The sequence below is a fragment of the Nyctibius grandis genome, chromosome 5, assembly GCF_013368605.1.
Source record: "Nyctibius grandis isolate bNycGra1 chromosome 5, bNycGra1.pri, whole genome shotgun sequence".
In the NCBI taxonomy this organism is placed as follows: domain Eukaryota; kingdom Metazoa; phylum Chordata; class Aves; order Nyctibiiformes; family Nyctibiidae; genus Nyctibius; species Nyctibius grandis.
In genome coordinates this window covers 82819454-82843502 of record NC_090662.1, presented here as the reverse complement: position 1 = coordinate 82843502, position 24049 = coordinate 82819454, and the positions used below count along the sequence as shown (strand labels likewise).

Here is a 24049-nt window from a genome sequence, read left to right as displayed (position 1 = left end):
ATAAGCTGAGACATAGCTTGTGTATACAGTGCTGCACCTTGTTCAGCTCTACCTCTGCCAACACAGTGCTCACCCTACCACACAATTTGTGTAATCACACCCATCAGAAGTGAGTGAGGCTCTGGGCAGCCACTTTTATGCCATGGATCTGACGAAGGGATCACTAAAGATAACTGACAGATTTCCATGGGTTTCTAGTGCTCTGTCTTGCAGTATTGATAAAGCAGAGAAAAGCTGATAAATATGCATCCATGTTTTTTTAACCTCAGGAAATTACTAGGAATTTGTAAGAATTTGAAATTAAACAAAAAAAGTCAACATGACCACAATGCTAATGAAAACCATTATGGATTTTAGGTTCTGACCTGTGAATAAGAATTTCCAAATTTTAACTTGCAGTATGCAAAAATATCTTTTTTTTATTTTTTAAAAAAAGCAGAGTGGAAAGAAATAGTGTTAAGCAAATAATGTATTTTATAATCATAAATGTTTGCATAGCATCTCCCAAGATGCTCCATCTCTTGAATGGCTTTTTCCTACTGATAATCTGAGTGAAAGCTTATTCACTACAAATGCTGTAATTTTCAGAATCATAAGACATACAACAGGGAAGAAAGCACACCATGATGATTAATTTTGCCCGGTAACAGCTTTGAAAAGAGGATAATTTTCCTCACCTTGCTTATGCAAGGAAGTCTTAACTCATGAAAGTGAACGGAAGGGCTGAACTTTCATTAATAGTTACAAATGTTCTGCACCTTTCAACTTCAAAAATTATTAGAGTTATGAAAAGAAATAGAAGTTACAAAGAAGTAACAAAGGGATACTTCATTAACAAACATTTTGACAAAACATGCACAAAGGCTTCTCTCTCTGTACAGCGTGACCTTAGCTACTACGGCCAGGAACTGCTGTTATACACTTCTCTCAGCAATGGTCCTAAACGCCTGTGAAATACAAACACACACACACATACACACACACATACATATGTACACATATATATTCTATAAGGAATACAAAATAAAATGCGCTGCAGAAAAGTACTTACCAATGCAGGTTCGGCCATCTGAATGTAGGGCATACTTCTGATGACAACCACACACAGGACCAGTATCTGTGTCATCACAGGTGTGCTGGCAGCCTCCATTCCCATAGTTACAGGTTACTAGTTAAGCCCCAAATGAATGTGTATATATGCATATATAAATAAAATGACAATGAAACCAATTAGTCTTGAGAGCCGTTCAGAATACAGAAGAGCAGTAACAAACCAAGACATAAGGCAACATGACATTTGTATTTGCAGTTATTTGCGTTTCTTATTCTTTCTGACGCCCCTTATCTTAGCCTCCTGTCTCACGCCCTACCCTCAATCCATGCAGTGAAGTAAAAAAGAGAAAAAAAGAAGCATGTGCTACTTTTTCCCCAGTCTATTTGTATTCATAATTTTAGTATGAGTGGTTAGCCAATTCCATCTCTTCCTAAAAGCTACATGCTTCATGTCCATGATGTATATGGCATGAAGAAATGAGCAGTCTACTAACACAGACATATATTTTCAAGTCTATAGACACTATTTCTCTTTTCCGTCCCCTTCACTTTATAAGTGGAGGAAGCAGAGACCAAACAGCAAGAATAGAACCATGTAAGTCTTGAAGTCTATTATTTCAAGTACTAGTCCTCCTAGAGTAGAAGAATGTTTAAAAATAAAACAGGAAACAAGTTGTTTTTTTTTTTCTTTTCTTCTCTGAAACAATAATTAATTTGTAATTGGACCAGGTTCTTTATTGGTATATATATACTGACAGATACAGGGGAAATCCAATATACCATTATTCGGTTATATCATACTGATCATTTCAGAGGACTTCAATGTTTTGAAATGTTACAGTAATCTAAATACTGACTACAGTAATTTAAATACTGACTCCTACTAATCAGAAGGAACTTCCTCACATCGGTCTTAGCAGAAAGGATCAGGGTAGCAAACTGCAATATACAGTAAAACTAAGATAACGGTTAACAGGATTTTAAAATCATGTATCTAAATCTAAACTGAGGTTCTATCTAATCCAATAGGGCTAAACTCATATAATTTCCCGCTGACCTCAGTGACTCTGCTTTAACGCTAGCTTCTTAAAACGGAGTAGACTGGAATTTTCAGTCACAGTAACTAGAACTGAAATATCCCACCTCTGGTGTGAGTATCCCAGTGCTGAATAGTCATGCCACTCTCAGTAATCACTTAAGTATTTTGCTTAAAATGGAACAATTCTAAGGGAAGCAACTGAGGGAGACCCACCACAGCATACCCAACAGAATTCCCATTATAACCTCCTGCCAGTGTGCGAACCACAAGTTTACTCCCGCAGTTCCTGAAGTCTGGCAAAGATCACAGCAGGAACTGTCCATCTCCCAAGTGAGTACACACCAGAGGCCACTACAGGTGCAAGCATCCTTGGTCCTTCACATTGTACACTTTGAATAAAATCCTTGTGTTGTTCAGAGATAGAGAGGGAATAGTCTCATGGCCTAGTGGTAAGAACAACCCGCAAGAAGAGGGCCTGCCTGTGTTCCCACCTCTCCTCCCAGGAATATCACTGTCCTATCCACTTGGAAAGAATGCCAATGAGAAAGCTGGAGAGCAGCCCGATCCATATTCCCTTATTGGAGCTTGACAGTTTGGGTACTAGGCTGGAAAATGGGAATTGTGGGTTTAGTCCCACCAGACAGAGGAGGGAATTGAACTCACATACTCCAAGTCACAAGAATCCTAAACTTCCAAGGAACCACATTTAAAAAGACACCTAAGATACAACCACCCTCAGACATTCTTTCTCCTTCTCCAGTTTTATAACCTAACTATTAATTTCTTTTTGTGAAAAAATACATAAAGCAAACCATTGGGCTTTGCATCAAATGGAAGCAACATTTCATTTCCTTCAATGCACAATAACAATTTAGCTTTTATTTTTGACGCAAACCAAACAAATTAAAATTTTATGTCAATTCTCCATTCTTAAACCTCCCACCTTTTTGATGCAGTAATGCTGAAAAATAATTTCCTTGCTCAACACTATGCCTGTCCTTATTCACCTCTCTTTTTTTGCCCATTCTTTGATTTGCAATTTTTTGGGATTAATCTTTTTCTTATGGCTCCCTCTCTACGCCACATTATGTGCGCAACAGTAACTTCTTGCTTAATCTGCAGGTAGGTAGAGAAATACTGATTTGCAGCTTAGCTCAGAGCTAGAGGAACAGACTGAGGTTGTTTGAATCAGCTGACTGCAGCCTGACCGCAAACATGAGCTCTCCTCTGGCCAGCTGTGTCTGGGATGTGATCGAGCAGGGGCCATAAGTGGTACAGAAGGCAGCTGCTTGCAATATCCACGGTACTGGACAAGCACTGGCAGAGCTAATCCAGGATAAGGTAATTGCCATCTACTTATCCTCCCCTCCTTCTTGACCCTGTATGAAAAATCACACTAGACTGATGGGTTTTATAGTAAATCCTGCAGAATCACACACTTATAGTTTCCCTGTATACTAAAGTTACTGGTTCCTGTTCTACCCAGTCAATGAACACAGATGTAGGTCAGTTCCTTTTCCTGTCTCTTACAAATATTAGTAAATCATGTTTTTGAAGGATTCAAATTTCTGTCTAGACTACAAGTTATTTATTTATTTATTTTAAGCAACTTGAGACAAAATTCTGGAGCCTGACAGCTCTGCAGGTGAAACTGGTACAAAACCCAGTTGTAAAATATGTCATTTCAGTTTCCTCCCAGCCTTAATTCTGTGACACTGACACAGTGAGAAGTTTCTCTTTCTTAGAGGAAGAAAACCAAAATTATTTAAAAGCAAAGGTACATCCAGATCTACTCCATTTTTGTCAGAAAGTATTAAAGCAAAATTAATGAGAAATCTCAGAGTGTTCTTCTAAAAATTATTTCTGATAGCTTTGGATTCTACAGCTATGCAAAAGACTGCGTGCTCATTCAGAGTCTGCGACATTAAAAAGGCAAACAAAAAGAGGCAAAATGGTAACTTCTGATAGACACATCACTTTCAAATATTATAAATCATGTTATCATAAAAGGGATGGAAAAGAGTAAGTAATTTTTATTTTTTATTTTTTACCAAAGGAGAACATACATGTATCTGTTAGAACTCGGATATACTTATCCACTCACAGCAGATTTAAAACCAGAGTAAAACCATTGCTTTTGACACTGCTTTAGCATTTGTGCATGTCTTAAATGCAATCAAAGTGCTGGGCTCTTTCCCTCAGTGGAAGAAACACCCTGTACAACTGGCTAAAACTAGCATCTCATAGAGAAGGCTTTGTTCGTGTTGGCTACAAACATGAGTAGGATCAGCACACAAGCCCTACAAAGATGCAAACCATCTATGTAAGGTGTCTAATGCTTGTGGCCAAGTTACCAGTCTGTCCTCCCAACATTGTTTCTACAATGAATGAAGAGCTACGGGGCATTCTGAGCCAAAGCCCTGACATCAGTGCTTCAAATAGTCTTCAAACAAGATTAATTCTTTTCATTAACTATAATGCTCAGGTTCTTGAACTGGCCAGCCACCTTTCAGGGCCTGCAGGCTGGCAGCATGGCAGAATCTCCCTAACTGTCCACCTGCCTATGTTGTAAGCAGCAGCATCTATTCAGTTTGGCTGGGCTAAGCATTCCTGAGACACAGCTTTGCACGTGGGCCAGTGCTTACATCCATAGAGATATATGGACTAGTCTTGAAATGACATTTTGATGATGAAAGATAAGAAACAACTTTCTGGAAGAGGAATGACATCTTAAAAAACAAAAAGGATTTTAATGTACTTATACCACTAAATAATGATATTGATGTTCCATGCTAAAACCCCCAGAAGATAAAAATACCAAAATTCAGCCTCACTCCACAGGCTAAATCCTGCTTTCAGTGCTTCTCTGAACTTTCATATAATCCTTTTTCTGGTCTCTTCCATCTGACATGCCCATGACAAGGAGTATTGGGAAACATATGGCCAAATATTAAATCTATCATTTAGTGCCCACTAACCCAAAAAGTCCCCTAAGATGACGATGTCCTGATCTTGTCCGCATGTAGATTGAGATATATTATTGCTCAGATGCCACAGAATTTGCAACAAGTCAGATCTTTTGTTTTTGTAAGATGGCTTTCTGCAATAGTTCGAACCAGCACATTGTAATTCCAGAGAAATTAAAAATTGCACTGTTTTTTAACTAAATTTGCCATTAAATATATAATTTATATAAATATATGGGCATCTCTTTCTATGTGATAAAGCTCTGCATGCAACATTGCTTGCATTATTTATTCTAGTATGGCCTTACTTTTTCACATTCTGGAGATCTTTGTACTGACAGCAAATAGCTGCATGAGAACACTGTCAGCAGAAGCTGAAAAGCTCCACTTGGTGTAGGTGGGACGGCATTTTATTGTAAACATACCAGACAGGATTTTTAGAATTACTTAGCACTAGGCCTCCTGCTCACTTAAATCATTACTATCGGAGGGGGCAGATAGAAATAGCTGTAGTTAAGGTTATCCAGCATTTTTCATTAAAAGATTCAGCTTTCACTTTTTTATAACTGCCAGAATTATTTCTTTTAGGCTGAAACTTGCAGGTATGTGTATCTGCTTTAGGTTTCCTCTTACTTTTTCAAGTTGCAACTAAACTGATCCAGCTAACAATGAGATTAAGAAAAAATGTCTTGGTTTGTTCATGTTTGGGGAAAAGATCTTCAGTTTATAAAAAATTTCTAATGCAATCATGCTCAGAAGCAGGATCTTAAAATCTATCATGGATACAGATATAGAAAGAGGAGGTTATTTCCCCTGTTATTCCACTGTAATCTGGAACTGAATTCACTATTCGTAAGTCACTTCTTTCTGCTGCCAGCAAGTATCTATGAAAATCACTGACAAAGCATATTCCTCTTCTCGTGTACACAGAAGATGGTAGTTTACTGCTGCTTTGGATGTAAAGGATGCAGCTCTTCTGAGGAATTATGTATAGATCTGTATGACTCTGCTTGGTGTATTTCTAGATGACCTCTTGAGGTCCCTTCGAGCCTTAATGCTTCTGTGTTTTCCTAGCATGGTGGGCAAGACTTTTTTTTTTCAACTGAGAAGTTGCATGTTTAAAATTCACGCTAACAGACCATTAAGATAGCAATATTAAGAACTCAAAAGCTACAAAATCCCAGAGTTCTGGTACATAGACTTATTGTATCGTGATAACCATCCTTAATGACAAATGCAGAAAACACTCCTGTTTTATTCAATGCACAGTGGAGCTGAGGAAAGTCAAGCCTGTGGAAACAGCTGGAGAATCTTTTCTCATTTGCTGCAGAATGAGTAGTAAATCAGAAAGGGACTGTCAAGAAAGGATGGTCTTGTTCAGACAGTTAATAGAGCCCTAAAACACTCTAATCTGTTTCTGCCCCTGCCATGGAATTTCTACTTAGGACCTGGCAAGTCACTTGAATCGCATCTATTACAGGTTACTAATATTGTATTCCTTTCTCCATGGCATTTGCAACTACAGCTGGAGCCATTGGGAGCCTGGCTTTGATCATACTAAAGTGCTATAAATGCTGAGCAGGGTGCTGGGTGGTTCTTGTTAATTACCTATCACTACTAAATGACTTTGACATTAACATCTTTATATTCATTTCCCATCTGTAAGACAGGCAAAACAGTACTTTTTAACTTGACAAGAATGTTTTGAAAATACATTACCAATGCCTACAAAGCACTTCGATATTACGGTAATGAGTATCGTGGGAAAATCCATGAGGAAATTAAAAATTTTATGTTATAGGGTTTAAATATTGTGCAGCAGGCAAGCCATGACACTGAATTATAGAGAGGAAGCTATTGAACAAAAACCTGTTTAATGAGCACTGACCATCATGGACACTGAATGAAGCAAGACACCAATAGTGACCGCCTTATTAGCATGTGATGATATGGTCAGGTGATACGTTATCGTGTAATTAGGATGTAATGACAATCTGGTAATGCATGCATAAAAAGCAGGGAGCCTCCCTCTAACTTTTTATGCTTTCTAACTTATTTTAACATCTTTTTTTCCTTTGAGGAACACACGTCTCATTACTAGTGGACTTGGGCCAAAACGTCTGAAAACCCCACCCAGTATTCTGATTCAATTGCAAACTGGCTGATAAAAATTCACCTAGTGAGGTACTGGTTCTCTGCCACAGGTTCACATAAAACAAACAGAGAAGCAAGCTCTGACAAACCCTGAAAGGCATAGTCTCCTCGAGGGACCAAGATAAATCAGAATACTTGAGAGGGATACAGGGATGTACTCAGGGTATATCAGATCCTACCAGTCCCCGGTATACAGGACTACAGAACCAGTCCAGGCTGACAAGGGGCAAGTGTCTCTTTTTCAGCTTTTCAACACAGCTCTACTCAGTACTTGCAAAGCTGTAGCTCAAGATTTAAACCAATTCCACTGAAACAGTTAGCCGTGAAAAAGTTTTTTCTAGAAGTCAAGATTTGGTTTCAGAACTAGACCTTTATAAATAGCCTGCTGTAATCTCACAACTATTGTCCCAGGCTATCTGGCTACAGCTTTATACTTCTTTGCGTTTGGACAGGCTAGAAGTACAGTTGTTTTAAGTAAGACTCTGGAACATGTGGGTTTAGGGGTCGGTGTATTCTGCAGCAATCTCTGTAGCCTTGAAAAACTCAGCATCGCTACTTAGAGGTCTGTCAGCAAAAGTTCATTATATTTCCAACTACAATTTGAACACCACAGGGCACAGAATTAATTCAAGTTTTTAACTCTGTTAAACCTTGAGACATTTAGAAATACTGTTCTAGAAAAGGCCCTAATTCTCCTGCACCATCTCACTATGAAAAAGGATAATGTAATTCCTAAGGAATGTACAAATTTGTGGAAACAAATAATAAACAACATACATAAACATCCTCTCCCACTTTACCAATGTAGCTGATGTTGCGCTGCAATTAACAGCATGCAGTGCTCACTTCTAATAAACATTGAGAATGAAAATTACCATAAAGGCAATTTTTTCTCTCTGCTTTTGCCTTTGGCTTTGTGTAGCCTAACACTGAGAAGCAATCAGGCTGTACAATATCCTGTGGCATTTCCTGATGATATTCAAAAGTGATTCTTTTGACTTTGTATTTGGGAACCAATATAATCTAAGTGTGTTTATACAGTGGGGATCTCAGGAAGAAAAAAGTTGAAGTGGAAGAAAGGCTATCACAAAACTACTGTCCCTATGCAAAGCACAAAACATGTTTTATGTTGGTTTATTGCACCTTTTTTTTTTTTGTCTCTCACAAAGATACCAAGCAGGAAAGCAAGCTATTGGAGTCAGATCTAACACTCACTGAAGCCATCAGAAAGACCCCTATGTGATTTGGAAGCTTTCACATGACGATGTTGAATTACAGAGAGTCAATTATTTTAACCTACACAGAACAATTTCCAATTTTGTGGGCTAATGACTATATCTTCAGCATCCCAGCTTTGAAAATACATCATTCAGGGTTCTTCTTTGAAGAACAGTACATATATGATACAGCTGCATGTTTTCCAAGTAATAACAAGAAAAGTAGCCTGTGTGCAGTGGAATCAGGACTAGAGCAAACATTTCTACCCTTTTAAAAAAGATGAATTAACACTCTTAATTTGATAATTCTAGTGGATTTATCATTAAACGCATTCGTAGATTTATTGATGCATTAATCATTGTGGACCTTCAAAATATTGCAAGCCAGAATCCTCTATACTTTATTTGTTTTGCTTTACAAGGAAAGCCTGGATTAAACTGATCCCTCACTTTTCTGCATTCATAGGAAGGTAAAAAAGTTGATACGATTTTGCTAACAGATTCACTGCCAACGTTCTGTTACTCAATTCCTCTTATCCATCCCCAAGTACACCTTCTACAGAAAAAAACAATTATTAGAATTACAAATCACCTTTGGCCAAAAGAAAGTTGATTTCTTGGCTTCTGGAAAACAACAACAATGAAGAAAATAAGACATTGGGGGCATTTGAAATTTAATCTTCATCTACCTACATTTGCAGTCCTTCTGGTTTTTGGCAAGTTCAAAGCCAGGCCTACATTCACAGGCAACCCCACCTTTGGGCGTCTCCCGGCAGATGTGTGCACACCCATGATCTTTATTCATACAGTTCATACCCTCTGTAAAAAAAAAAATAAAGAAAAATGGAAAATATTAGTACCAAAATAAAATTACAAAATAATTATACACATCCAGTCCTCCAGTAATTTTAGTTGTAATTTTTATTTTGCATCTGGACTGTGTGCCACAAGGCAAAAGAACGCAGCTGAAAAGAGGTATACAATCAACAAAACAGTGTAATAAAGGACAAACCTCCTCTGGGGCAAATACAACAAGTAATACTGTGGAATATAGGGTGTCTCTGCTGCATCTAGAAACCCAGGACTTGTGATTTCCCTCTTCCATATCCATATTCTAATCTTTCATTAAAATATAATGGATTCAAAGGATACTCCAGGAAACTGTCTGTCCCACAGGTGATTATCAGAGTTCAATAACTGAGCTCAGTGCTGTTTTTCCCATGTATAAATGTAATGGTTGTTACTGTCTGGTGCATTTTTATTTGCCTGTTAATGTGCTTTATATTCTCTAACACACAAAATCTACCAAAGATTATATCTGAGCATTTTTGCTTGGATCTGTGTCTTCGCTATCACCATCTCAATTACCTGTGTCACCCCTCATAAGCACAGCCAATCTCCAACAAACCTACTACCACTTTTCTCCTTGACTATATTAAACAAAGCATACCAGCCGTTCAACAAATGTCTAAGTGTCATGGGTGGATTCCTGTTAATGTTTATGCCAAGGAGCAGTATCAGCCAGCTTTCTCTTAATCATCATAGGGCCAATTTTAGCTTTCTAAACCACGTAAGTGATTTAGATACTGAATGCGCCTTATGCTCTTAGAGGCTTTCATTACCAAGTTAATTCAAATCCCACATATTCACAGAAATCTTGAACTCAGTCCTTATGGGTCAGCATCTAGCATTCCTTGTGTGAACGAAGGTTAGATAGATTTGCATTACAAAGCCTTCCCAGACTTCCGCTTGCACATCTGACTTGGAAAGGAGAAACAAATTCAGAGTACACTGACAGAGAATTCACAGTGTAACTCAGCTTACTACTGTGAAAACAGCATGTATTCTCCAAAACACTGGTGCGTGCAACATCAGTGCGGACTCAGCAGCTCATTTGTCACTTTGTAATATGGCTACTCCTACCCATTTTAGGCTAATTTCTCAAAACAACTCCAGTGTAAAATGTTAGTTAAACCTACAGTGATGACATATTGTAAATAAATGTTTTTTTCAGGGCTGTTGCAAAGTTTTTGCTTCCAAAGGTGAAAATGGTCACTGCCCTCCCTTTTTATTCTCAGAGAAGCTACACGAATGTACCTGCTACCTCCAGCATCTACACACGCTGCCTTTAGGCTGAGCACCTCACGCTATCAAATACTTGAAACCAAGTGTCAAGGCTTTATGATGAATCTGAGCAAAAGTTTCTCTGCATACAGAATAGTTTTTAATTGAACACAAATAAAAGGATTAGCGATAAGACAGCTACTAAGAAACCTTGTGTACAAAATTCCGAGGAGGAAATGCTACAGAAAGTCAGTCAGAGGTTTCCTCAGGTTGACAGAAGCTAAGAGCTTCAGAAGTTACTTGTGCTGCTCAACTTTACATCAGAAAGGTTTATATTATCAGAGCAATGAAAACAGGCATCACCAGTCCAAGTGGGTACTTCTGTTCAGCTCTCCTACAAAAAATATCAGCATCTTAAATCTCACAGTCTATGAAAACCAACATTATAGACAACGGATACATTTCTCTCTTCTAAATTCCCCTCTGTGTTAGCCTGGATGAGTCTAAAAACTTGCCAAAGCACAAAATAAGTTATTCTCTGTAAACTGCAGCCTGGACAACAGATGCTATTGGAAGGTGTAACACACACTATACTATACCACCCTATACATCGAAGTGAGGTATGAATGTTTTGTTTGGTTGAACAGATATAAAAAACCTGGGAACAGCCTTATTGAAGGTTCTGAGGCATTTTATAATCTCTTTCTCTCCACTTCTCCCAACAAAGGATTTCAGACACAATGTGTTTGACAAACTGCATTCCTGTGCACTACGCTATGTTCAGAAAAGGATCTGGGAAAGATAACACATGCCTGATTGAGTCACACTGCTGAGGCAATGAGAAGAGAGGAATTAGACAGATGAAAGAAGATATTTAATGGCCCAGAAGCGTAATGAAGCAAGTGATTTTCAGTGTTTACTTACAGACACTGAATATCTGCCACTGTTAAAATCACTTGGGAAGACAGAAATTGTGCACTGCTAAAAACAGCATGAGAAATCAAAGATCAGAATTATTACATTCTGAAACAAAAGTGAAAGACAAAGCAGAATTTTATGCTGGTATTTGTGTGTATAGACCAGAATATTTCAGTTACTGCATTAACCATTTCAGTTATTGTATGCATCAGGTAGTTGGAGCTGTAGAAGAACTGTTTCAGTTCTATGTTTAGCCGGAAAAGAACACCATAGAAATCTCCTAAGCATGAAAACCATTTTTTCAGAAAATTTAAGTTTTTCTAGTGAAATGAAAGACCATTATTTTTCAGTCAAGAGCAGGGACTCATCCACAATGAAACTTCTCATTTATATTCTAGTATTTCTCAAAATCCCTAAGAATTAAATTACGAAAAGTTCCTGAACAAAATTTTGTTTTGTCCTGAAAAATTACTTAAATAAAAACGCAGCAAATAAATATTTTGGCTGGTTTAAAAATGTAATCTAAACCAAATTTGTGTCAATTTGCAAATAGTTTTAATCATTCCAAATTTTAATTTTTCAGCAAATAGCATATTTGGCCAGATGTCTTCTGTATCAATCTACATACACAAATGATTTATGAATCATTGTTGATAGATAAGATTTACTTTTTTGAAAGCTGACTGTTCAGACAACATTGAACTTTTTATGATATAGCATATAAATCACACTAAAAATACAAAAATATGCTAAATACCTTCCTAATACTAGTTCGTTTGCTATACAAATGCATATAAATGGGAGAGAAAAATACTCCTAAAATGACTTCGTTCAGTGTTCTCTTTAGCAGATGTGGTCGAGACTCTAAAATGAACTAGAAATACATAAAACACCTCACATGTATTTTCATATACTGGAACTCGATGAAGTGCACTGCTGGTAGTAAAACAACTGGTCTGCTGGCTGCACACCACTCTTGCTATCACAGGAGTAGTAAAATGTCCAAGTTGTCACCTCACTATCACCTCCTGAGAAACAGTTTTGCCTTATTTTAGTTAATGTTTAGCAGCTACCTAATGTGCACATGCTTTTTACATAAGGAGCCAAAAGTGTGAATAACAGCTTGGAAAAAATTCCCCCGATGTTAAGGGGGGATGTTTTTTAAGCATCTCAGTGCCCCAGGACAAAGGGCAACCCAAAAGGGAGGCGGGCAGCGTGCTTCCAGACCCACTGGCGCTGCCATGTGCAAGCAGCCAGAAGGCTTCTCTCCCCAGGGACAGGCAGAGCACAGCTCCAGCAAAAAGGCTGTGTTCCTTCTGGGGGTAACTGGCACAATCAAGGCCAAACAGCTTGATTTTGGAACCAGATGATCTTTAATGTCCCTTCCAACAAAAAACATTCTATGACTCTACAATTCTATGATTTGTAGAGATGAGTGGAAAACTTAGTCATTCAGGTAAAACACACGATCATGGAAAAATTGGGTGGGATTCTGCTGCTCATTTAAATGTGTTTGAAGTTTTTCTCTTAATCACCATAAGCCCCAACTCAGCAGAAGGGCCCCAGCATCCGGAGGAGTGCCCTGTGCTTCACCTTCCCAGAGCTGACCAACGTAATGCAGAATGAGGGAAGAGACAGGAAACGCCGATGGAATTATTCTAGGCCTTTCCCAAGACAGTACAGAATTATGCCCACAGCAGTTTTACTTCAGTACGTTTCATGGCCTGGGCAAAATATCAGGCAACGGATCTTCCACCTGAGCCTTAACTAGAAAGTATTTGCAGACCTACATCTTTTACGACACAGCCGTGTGGCCCTCCTCTCTTTCCTGTCGTGTGTGCGAGTGCATCACTCTGGTTTTGAACAAAAGGAGTTGTTCCTAGCTGCTTCTCTTGATTTTTGCAGTGATCTGTGTGTCCCAGCTTCTAGAACTGATGTGACTATGGGGCAAGTGACAAACCATAGTTCCCAAATCAAGGGAAAGACTAAATGTTGACAAAGGAGAAGTCTGTATCCCAAAAAATCCTTACTTTATCATCATGACACTAAAATGTCCAGCATTGAAAGGTTCTATGTTTTTCATGTTAACTGTTAATAAAAGCAGTATCTTAATTTAATATGCTTCTACTCAAGGTAGTCTCTAAGGCCTAGCACAAAAATGGGTGCATGTTCTCTTCGGCAGTGCTGGCAGACAGTAAAATAAACCTTTCAAACACAGACACATTCTCAGCAAATTCACTTTACAAAAAGACAGCAAAACAGAGTCCAATGGAAAATATATTATAAACAGGAAGAGAAATGTCACTTAAGAAAGGAAAACACTAATCTAAAATTAAATCCTCTCTCAGTATTTTAAATATGACTTAAGAAACTCTCTCCTATTGCATTCCTGGATTCTTTCTGACTTTCAGTTACAAAAGATTGTTCACGGGAGAGTGGCAGACATTGTTACATGACCTACCATCCACATCCATTTTTGTTTCTGGACTAGGAGAGATTTGAGTGTGAGTCTACTACATTAATCCAGTCTGCCATCTAGTTACCACAAATCTCTTAATAGTGCTGTTCTGCAAAATGTTCAGTCTGATACAATGACCTCTCCATTGTGTTATGCTCTAAAAATGTTTTCAGCTCAATGGCTCTGAAAGTGCTTAAATCAGGCTGACTGTGACAACTAACATACTGATCAGCCTTTATTTTTCATTAACGCTGCCTGTTCTCATCTTAATTAAGACCTCTAGCAATTATTTTACTCTATGGTTCATCATATATGCTTACATTATCCTCTACATTGTCATAATTTCACTTACTCTGTATTTATTTTGCTGCTGTTTTTCATAACTTCCAAATAAACATGCTGATTCCAAACACAATCTAAAAAAGACTAAATTGCACCAAAGATATAGTATAGTAATAACTTTTAGAATATTGTCAGAGTATACGTGGTCGAATGTGGCAAGAACATACAAGAAATCTTAAACTTAACCCATGCATACACACTGACATGCACAGTAGCATGTGCATCACTTATACTCAATCCCCAGAACTACATAATTGGATTCTCTTTTTTGTTGAGCTAATTTTAGTGCTAGCTACATGGTGAAATCTCTTACTACAGTTGCACCCTTATTTAGCAAAAAAATTAATCTTATAAAAAAAACATTAAAAAAGTTGTAGACATGATTTACGAAATTCATACATCACATAATTTTATATGCTTCTGTTCTAGTAACTTCTAGAAGAGTTAAAAGACATTAAACATAAATTATATGCAAGTCATTGAATTGCTGGACTCAGATAAGCCATAGAGTTTAATTATTTATAAACTGTTTTACGCACTTTTTATGAACATAACCTGTATGTAAAGCAAAGCATAAATCTTTATAACACAAACAACAAGCAATTGTTGTGGTTAGTTTCTCTTCATTGATCTTAGTTATAGGGGATAATTACTTCTGCTTGGGTCGGGGATCCATATTGTGCTACGAAGCTGTTACTGGTGGTATTCAGGACTTTCAGGACTTTTCTTTTTTAGAGAACTGCTAATTTAAGGAATGGTAGAGTTCAACTGTATCAGTATGTATTATATATCATAGCAAAATATAATATGAAATATATTGTAATTATAATAACTGTAAAGTAAGAAACAGAATGTAGCATGAAATATAAAGTCTTTAGATCGCCTGATTGTCACTTATGGTCATTCTCTCAATGCCTGGTGCTAGAAAGAAGGGAACATATCTTCAGCAGCAGAGTGAGGAAAGAATACAAGAGGAAACAAGCAGTCTCATTTTAGTTGCTTACTAAACCATTAACATAGTAGGATTTTTTTGTTTGTTTTGTTTTAGTTTTAAAAATTCATGTGAGAAAATACAGTGCTACAATAAAACACACTGGTCAATGATCAAGCAATTTAGAAGTCTGACAGAGATAACTCGTCTCCCAGAGTTTCTGTTTTACTCTGTTAGGAACGGAGGCCAAACAAAACACACTAAGTTTCTGATGGAGACAGGAACATGATGTTAGTGAAAGTGCAAGATGGCTGTTTCAGACAAATGTTACATTATGCACGTAAATTTTGGTCACATAAATGCAGTTAGATGGTTGACTATCCAAAAAAAGCATACTGTTAACTTTTTGGCTGGCTTGTGGAAAGCAGTTCCCCATCTACACCTGTGAGTGTCCCTGCTTTGGCCTTCTAACTCCAGCATCTTGTATGCTTCACAAGAGTGATGCAAATCAACATTTGGCTAAAAAAACCAATTATAGTCAAGAAATACATACGGTTAGATCTTAGCTCCATTGAAGCTGACGGATTGCTTTCCAACAGCCTGGATCTGACCTTCACCTTTACGCTGCACAGTTGCATCAGATCCTCTGGACATTTCTGGCTCACTAATAAGGGCCTGATTCTGGGATGCGAAGAATGTCTGGGTGAGCTCGTCTCCCCAGTGAGAGCCTAAGATGCTCTTATCTCAAAACAGAGAATCTCCTTAGATGAGGATAAAAAAAAAAACCACCAAGATTTGCTCTCTTCAGCAAGAAAACAGAGGATAAAACTAAATGGTTGAGGGAGCTAGCCTTCCTCAGCTGATCACAACGCCATGTGTACAAAGCATCCATCTACGAACAGACCACTAGAGCTAAGTGAGAAACCTTGCACTAAGTATCCTGGAAATGTAATAATCTATGTCATGGTCTAATGTTTTTCATATTCTTAACTGAATGAACACAAGAGTTTATTTCCGTCTTTATTCCTGAAATAAGTTGCTTGGTTCTGCCTAAAGCTTCAGGAAAATACAGTTGTTTCAGTGACTACAACTCACACAACAGAGGTTGAAAAGAAAAGAAAACAAATAAAGCAGGCAAACTGACCCAAGGAAACAGAATTCTACGCTATTAAGCAGGTTGGCTGGAGAAATCCTGGACATCATACAAGAAAACAGCTGCTGGTATATTACAAAATAAACAAATTCAAGTTTGTTTAGCAATTACATGTGTTTTCAGTTTGGATATAAAAGGTTCTTAGGGACAGCATCTTCAGCAGGCAGGCTTGCAGTCTGATCTCTGACAAGATGTTCCTGCTCTGAGTGGCAGCCAGAAAACCGCATGTGTCATCCAGCAATGAACAGGGATTTTGTCTTAAGATTTAGAAATAGGCATGTGTCAGAAATATAACTTCATTCTGTCAGCAGTAAAAGCAAAGATTTGCAATTCTGCAAAGGTACTGTAATTTCAGAAAAGAGGATAGAAAGATTAAATGAATGATGGGAGTGAATGGACCAAGTTTAATTTAGCAGAAGAACTGTGCAGGTAAGGAAAGGAAATAGATTCAAAAATTTCCAGAAAATGTCAGCAATTCCTGTGGGACCAAGAACAGAGAACAAGAAAGACTGGCTGAAATCCAGTCCAGGTTGGTTGTGACCGACTTGTGATTGTGTGATGGTTTTTTGGTGGATCACATGAAAGAAGTTTGCCAATCTCAGTCTGTTTCCCACATTGCAGAGCTACTAATAGAAGCCGGTGCCCACTGAAACCCCACCCAATAGTCTCCGTTACCTTCTCACACATAGATATGGTTTATCTTAAAGAAAATTCAGGAACATAGCCCACGGAATGTGTGTTGCTCCTGCTCTGGCAGAACCAAGGCTGTCAGTCTCTACCAGTATCTACTTGGCACCTGACATTACCACTGATTTCACATAAAGGGAAATAAATGGCAGGAGAAGAGACAGATAAGGACAAGAAAGGAAAGCAAAACAAAACACAGTCAACACTACTACAATCTGCTTTTAATTTTGCTTCATCTTTAAATCGCAAGTCCTTAAACAGTAAAGCAAAGCAAAACAAAAGGTTGATTTTTGGGGAGTCACTGCCACACAAAGTCCGTTGGCAGACAGAGGTGACCTTGAGGGCAGACAAGGCCATGCAGGAGACATAGCTGAGAAATGAGCTTTCTCCATTTCAGTCTTCACCCCTGCTCTCATATTTCTTGGTGCCTTGATGGGAGCTAATAAACCTTGAGTAGTTCTGATATCCTAGCTCCCAGAGATGTGCTGCTACAGCAGAGCTAGAAAATGACAACATCATCAAGGCATGCTGAAGTACCCTCCAATGGGCAGGAGTTCAGTAACTACAAAAAAGTCTCAAGCTGTTGCAAAAATGAGAAACTCCCAGGTTATTTTTGAAAATACCAGGCCTTTGGGCCTCATAGTGTCCTAGAGAGATGAAAACCTGGCTCACTCTTTTCTAAAAGGTTCTCTCTAGGGATAAAAAGTACCTATTAATAACATGGGAAAATTGTAGAGCATTAGACCAGACAATGGCAAGAAAATGTCTTTTCCCTCCCTCGTCACAGGAATACTTGGTACTTAAATAAAAATTCTCCACCTCCTACCAAGTGAAACCTCTCAAAAAGATGTTGCAAAGTTTTTAGTCCTCCAATAAAAAGACTTAAAATAATCTCGGAAAAAGACATTTTCCACAAATATAAATAAATAATTTAATTGAAAACATGGCTTTTCATAAGTGTTTCATGAGAAGGTTTTGAACAGGGTCTAACCAAAGTTTAAATCATCATAGTATCATCTGTGAAAAGATAAGGCAAGAGATGGGATGATGGGATTATAAAAAGAATCCTAAAATCTTGTATTTTTTCCCTCCTTCTGAAATCTGCACAGCTGACGTGAGACAGCCTTGGTTTCCAGAAAGTAATATTTCTAATGAAATATTTTAAAAGTAAGTATTTCTAGGGCACTTTTTCAGAGAAGAAGCATATATTTAAATAGAATAACAGTAAATATTTCAACAATAATTTGCTTTGCAGGAACTCCTTCACATCCCAAACTCTTTCCAGGAAAATTTCGTAACTTCTTGCAACATCATGTAATTAAACATAAAATGAATATCTGCTTGATCAGCACCTTTGGAAGCAAGAAGAGATATTTAGCAGGTTTACTTTCCAACTGTTATTTTAGAAAGCTGTGTAGTTAACAAACCTTGCAAAGCAGCAGGATGAAACAGATTCTTCTTTTGGGTTCCTATTAAGCTTTAACTAAGACACTTCATTCCGCATGGAACCACCCGATTATGAAGGGCCCTGGATGTGTGTGAGGGTTTACTTTCAAACTCCAAGTGGAAGAATGACCTCAGCAGTACCTATTCTGCATTGGGAATATTCTCACAACTCTCAAATTCTTTTTCAGGGAAGTAACAGTCTCTGTGGCCTCGACTTACAGGCACTACCTTTCTAAGGTATAATAAACCTCGAATCAGACAACATTGTCTGAAGAAATCTGATACTAATTTTGCTATTTTAGTAAGATTATTTTATTACCAGGAACACAACACGTAAAGGCATTTCTAAGTGCCAATGGCTGGAAAAAGTTTCATATATGCAATAGATTTTGTCGTATTTTGTTTTTACATAAACAGAAAATACACTGTAGGACTAATTACCAAAATGATACATGATATTATATTTAGTGGTACATATTATATACTATTATAGAGATATGTATCATTATATATGAACTAATTTATAACTATTATGAATATTATATATAATACTACATGTACTAATGCATATATAACCCATTTAAATCCCAAAATATGTTGTGCAATAAATGAAGACTATACACTGCTCTACAGGTAAATATGGAACACAGACCAAATGATTATCTTACATCAGGCCTATCATTTTTGTAGGGCTAAACATGACCAAGATTCAAAGCTCATTCTGTTATTTTGTTCCTTACAAAATAAAACACTGACCATGATGTTAAGGAATCCATAGACTTGCCCCCGTGCAGAAAAGACCATGTAGCACAAAGGTGGTCATGTCTCTCAAAGGGATAAAGCAGTAGCATTTCTAGCCTCCTGTTCAATTTTTTGGGAGTCGCTTCAGCTCTAGAAAGCTGAATGTGAAGCAACTTCCATATGTAGCTGTGCTACAGTCCCCAGAGCTTCACATTTCCATCAACACTTTGACAGTAGAAAAATCCAATGGTCTAAGTTACTGTCCAACAACCAAACAGCTGATTTCCCTCAGCTGTGGTGACTTTCTGAAAAATCATATACAACCTGGATCCAAAATTTTAAGAATATTTTTGGAGCCATTGAGTCAACTACAGTTTCTCTCAAAAATGAGGCTGTGGATATACTTAAGTACTATGTTTGCACAAAACACAAGTTCTTTTTAGGTGCAAAGCTCTCTTGGGTTCAAACCTCAAGGTTTGTACAGCCCACTTCCAAGCACTACTGGTGTGCAGGACCCGGTTTGTCCCTTGGGGAAGTCAAACTGGAAGGTATACAGCAGGGTGGCAGAAACAGCATCACAGAGTGCAGAATGGATTTCAGACTTGTTCCCAATTTCAATACATTCAGAATCAACAGAATCAACCATGTTGGAAGAGATCTCTGGGATCATCGAGTCCAACCATTGCCCTGACAACACCATGTCAACTAGACCATGGCACTAAGTGCCATGTCCAGTCTTTTCTTAAACACATCCAGAGATGGTGACTCCACCACCTCCCTGGGCAGCCCGTTCCAATGTCTAATGACCCTTTCTGAAAAGAAATTCTTCCTAATGTCCAACCTGAACCTCCCCTGGCGAAGCTTGAGGCTATGTCCTCTTGTCCTATCGCTAGTTGCCCGGGAGAAGAGGACAACTCCCACTTCACTACAACCTCCCTTCAGGTAGTTGTAGACTGCAATAAGGCCACCTCTGAGCCTCCTCTTCTCTAGGCTAAACAACCCCAGCTCCCTCAGCCGTTCCTCGTAGGTCAGACCCTCCAGACCCTTCACCAGCTTGGTCACCCTCCTCTGGACTCACTCCAACACCTCAACATCTTTCTTGAAGTGCGGGGCCCAAAACTGGACACAGTATTCAAGGTGCAGCCTCACCAGTGCCGAGTAGAGAGGGACGATCACTTCTCTAGACCGGCTGGCTACTCTATTCCTAATAGAGGCCAGGATGCCATTGGCCTTCTTGGCCACCTGGGCACACTGCTGGCTCATGTTTAGCTGGCTGTCAATCAGCACCCCCAGGTCTCTTTCCACCGGGACGCTTTCTAACCACTCTTCCCCCAGCCTGTAGAGCTGCATGGGGTTTTTGTGGCCGAAGTGTAAGACCCGGCACTTGTTCTTGTTGAACCTCATGCCGTTGGTCTCGGCCCATCTATCTAACCTGTCCAGATCCCTCTGTAGGGCCTTCCTACCCTCCAGCAGATCGACACTCCCACCCAGCTTGGTGTCATCTGCAAATTTGCTGAGGGTGCACTCAATCCCTATGTCCAGATCATCTATAAAGATATTGAACAGCACCGGCCCCAGAACTGAGCCCTGGGGAACACCGCTAGTGACCGGACACCAGTTGGACTTTGCCCCATTCTCCACCACTCTCTGGGCTTGGCCATCCAGCCAGTTTTTAACCCATCGAAGAGTCCACCTATCCAAGCCCTGGGCAGCCAGTTTGTCTAGGAGGATGCTGTGGGTGACAGTGTCGAATGCCTTACTGAAGTCTAGATAGACTACATCCACAGCCCTGCCCTCATCTACTAAGCGGGTCACTTTGTCATAGAAGGAGACCAGGATGGTCAAGCAGGACCTCCTTTTTCTTTATAAAAACATAAATTTTTCACTGATGAGTATCAGAGAAATAAAGTAATCCAACCCAGAACTGCAGCGGAGTTAAGAAAGAATGAAATGATACTATGCCTTAGAAAATGCTATCACTTCCAAAATGTTATTCTAGCAAGACTGTCAATACCTGAGGACAATGGAAGATTGAGTATGAAAGGCAAAATACATGTTTGCAAACTGCCTTGTGCATGGGTAATTCAACTTCCTATCAAAATGTTTTAAGATGTGTGTAGTGGCTGGGGTAAAAGCTAAGTTATCTGGAGTATTGTCATAACTAAATAGCTACTTTAATAAGCTCAGAGTGTTTGGCTCCTCCATTCTCCTCTGTCTCTTGATTGATTATTTAGTGGGTCTGGTACTAGAGCTCATAAATTTAAAAATTCTTTCAAGTTGTTTTTGTCTTTCTGATCAAAGAAATGTTTATGTATCCTTCCCATACTGTGTCTCTTTAAACCATTGGCTTTTTCAAAGTGTTTTTTTTTTTTAACACCATAATGTGATGTACACAGAGAGGTAAATGATGTCAGAATCCTTTCTGCCCCAAACCAGTCTGTAAATCTTCAGAAAAGCAAAGTTCATGGGTGCATTTAAAAGGGGCACAATCTGTTTGTGCTTAAAAGAAAGTCCCCCCTTTTTTGTGTGTGCAGAATAACAATGCCAGAATGTGTTACTCCAAAGAACTGTTGCCATGGTGATGCCATCAATAACATCATTTTCTGCATCCTTGTCCTTTAAACACATAAGGAACGCAACAAGCATTGGTAAATGTGAAAAAAGAACAATTACCTTTTCTCTCTCAACAGCAGAGGAAGCCTTTTTTTCACCTCATCAATAGAAAATTATGTAGAAAGGAATAATAAAGACTGTTACAAGAAGCACCAAGAAGCCTATTAGTGACAAAGGCTTTTTTTTTTTCTTTCCATGAATAATTACAGCTCTTCAAGAAGAAATCAGCCCAGGCTAAGGACCCTTTGCAAGCTTTAGATGGTAAAACAAACATTTGACTATACAAGGATTTCCCTTTCATGTACCTTTCCAAGGAAAAACAACTAAAATCCAGAGTGAAATGGGAGAGAGAAAACCCAAAGAAACATCTGCTGCAATTAAATTTAAAGAACTCTGCACATTCACCTAAAAGACTCATACCAAAAGCAACTAGATTAGTGACAGAATCAATATACTTTTCAAGCCAGAAGGTTAAAATTGTCTGTGGTGGGAAAGTTTGGCTTTTTAAATAGCATAATAACAGGAAGCTATTCTGATTCTGTATGAACGGGGGAAAACAGGATTTCAACACGAGATGTGTTACCAAACAGTTGTAAAACACTGTTAAGTTTAAAACCTCAAAGGCCAAAGCGAAAATGGTAGATACATTTTCTACACAAAGTCAGTTCATAAATAATGGCACCTTTACCAAAGCAAGGTTTGCAGGAACTTTTAAGAGTCGTGTGACATATAATTAGGGAGTCCTTCTGAAACATTACACTTTTGTCCTGACTCTGATGGGTGACATGCAAATGGGAGCTCTGAATGTGCTGCTTGATGTTTTCTACACAAAGTGAAGGTCAACCTGTTGTGCAATGGCTTGTTTATATCTTTTGGGCCTTTCCTTACACACGTATACTAAGGTCAGAGGCTGAAGATGATGATGGGAAAATCTCCTGCTTCCTTCTCCTTGTCTCTATGCAGTAAAAGGAACATAAGTAAGAGAAAAATGTGGAGGAAAGGAAGAAGGGAGTGACAAATTTTAAAGGTTTTTGGAGCATGTGAGTTGGAGATGAGAATAGGAGTTGATAAGCTCAGACACATATGTCCTACAGAGTTAGACCAAAAGGCTGTTAGGGTTAATGACAGCAAAGATACATAGCAGAAAACTTTAATCTTGTTTAAAGAAGTAAAATGAATTTATTAAGATGATGCAATTCCAAACTCTTTAGCTGAACAAGAATGGTCTACGAGTAAAAGATAACAACTTAACCATGCGGCGCATTTACAACAGAAAGTCAGAGCCAGTTAGGAAAGGGAATTCAAGATGTTTGAATTCTTTTCCTGAACATGTTATTGTCTTGCATTGTCCTTTGATTTCTCACTGCTTCTGTCTCTCCACCTTTAAAGTGAGAGATAACGGTTGCTCATTTTGGATAGCTCCTTCAGCTCTCCACTTGTTACTGTGGAAATCCTAAAGGAATTGTGAGCCAGTAAAGACGAACAACATATGGAGATGGCGAGAACAAATTATTTCCTTTCTGTTTTAGAGCCTCTGCAATGTTTCAAAGTACTCCACTATTCAAATTCAGTTTAAATGCTAACGCTGACTGGGTTCTGTTTCATGGAAAAAAAGCTTCCACATTCTGTCTAGATTTCAACACATTTAACAATTGTTTAGAAAGCTCTGTTGAAAGGCTTTAACAGGGCAGCTAATGGACTAACTCAGCTTATCTGAGGGGCTATTCACCAAATTCCCTAGAAAACAAAAATTAGTGAAATCTGTTTCTCAGCATCCGAACACTACCCTTTATCTTTGAAGCCAAAGGAATAAAAGACAAATTCTTGGAAGGAAATGTTATGATTCCCTTCCCTTCTGGTTTACCCGAGACTTGGAAAGAGAATGTCTACTTTTGTAATTTCCTAGCTGGACTCAAGAGGCTGAAAGCTGAACAGCAATTCCCAGTTTACCGGTCCCTCGGATCAACACCCATGCATGGCTGTCAACAAAACAAACCAATGGTTTTGATGAATTGGTGAGAGTCTCTTGAACTCCTCTCAGATACTTTAAATGCCATTGGAAGTTTATATGCTTAATTTATGGAGTAAGTGTACATGTGTTTTGTTAAGCAACAGTTTCTTAACTCTGTTGGACTCTGTGACTGGAAGGACACTTAGTAATTTTAATTGCTTATAGGTTACCTCAGAATGTGTGCAATACATAAGGGTCACTTCAATGTGAACACATTCTTGCACAGATCTTTTGAGAAAATCTTCTTTAATTTTTA

The 24049-nt window shown here is 38.5% G+C and overlaps 1 protein-coding gene across 1 annotated transcript in view; it reads right to left on the bottom strand.

Moving 5' to 3' along the window:
- Positions 1-24049, bottom strand: part of SCUBE1 (signal peptide, CUB domain and EGF like domain containing 1) — a 220210-nt gene that overhangs the window by 95308 nt on the left and 100853 nt on the right. Inside the window, exons 5-6 of the mRNA XM_068401065.1 lie at positions 9123-9248; positions 1052-1168 (exon numbers count right to left, since the gene is read on the bottom strand). Of these exons, the coding sequence (XP_068257166.1) occupies positions 1052-1168; positions 9123-9248 (243 nt within the window). The remainder of the gene's footprint in view (positions 1-1051; positions 1169-9122; positions 9249-24049) is intronic.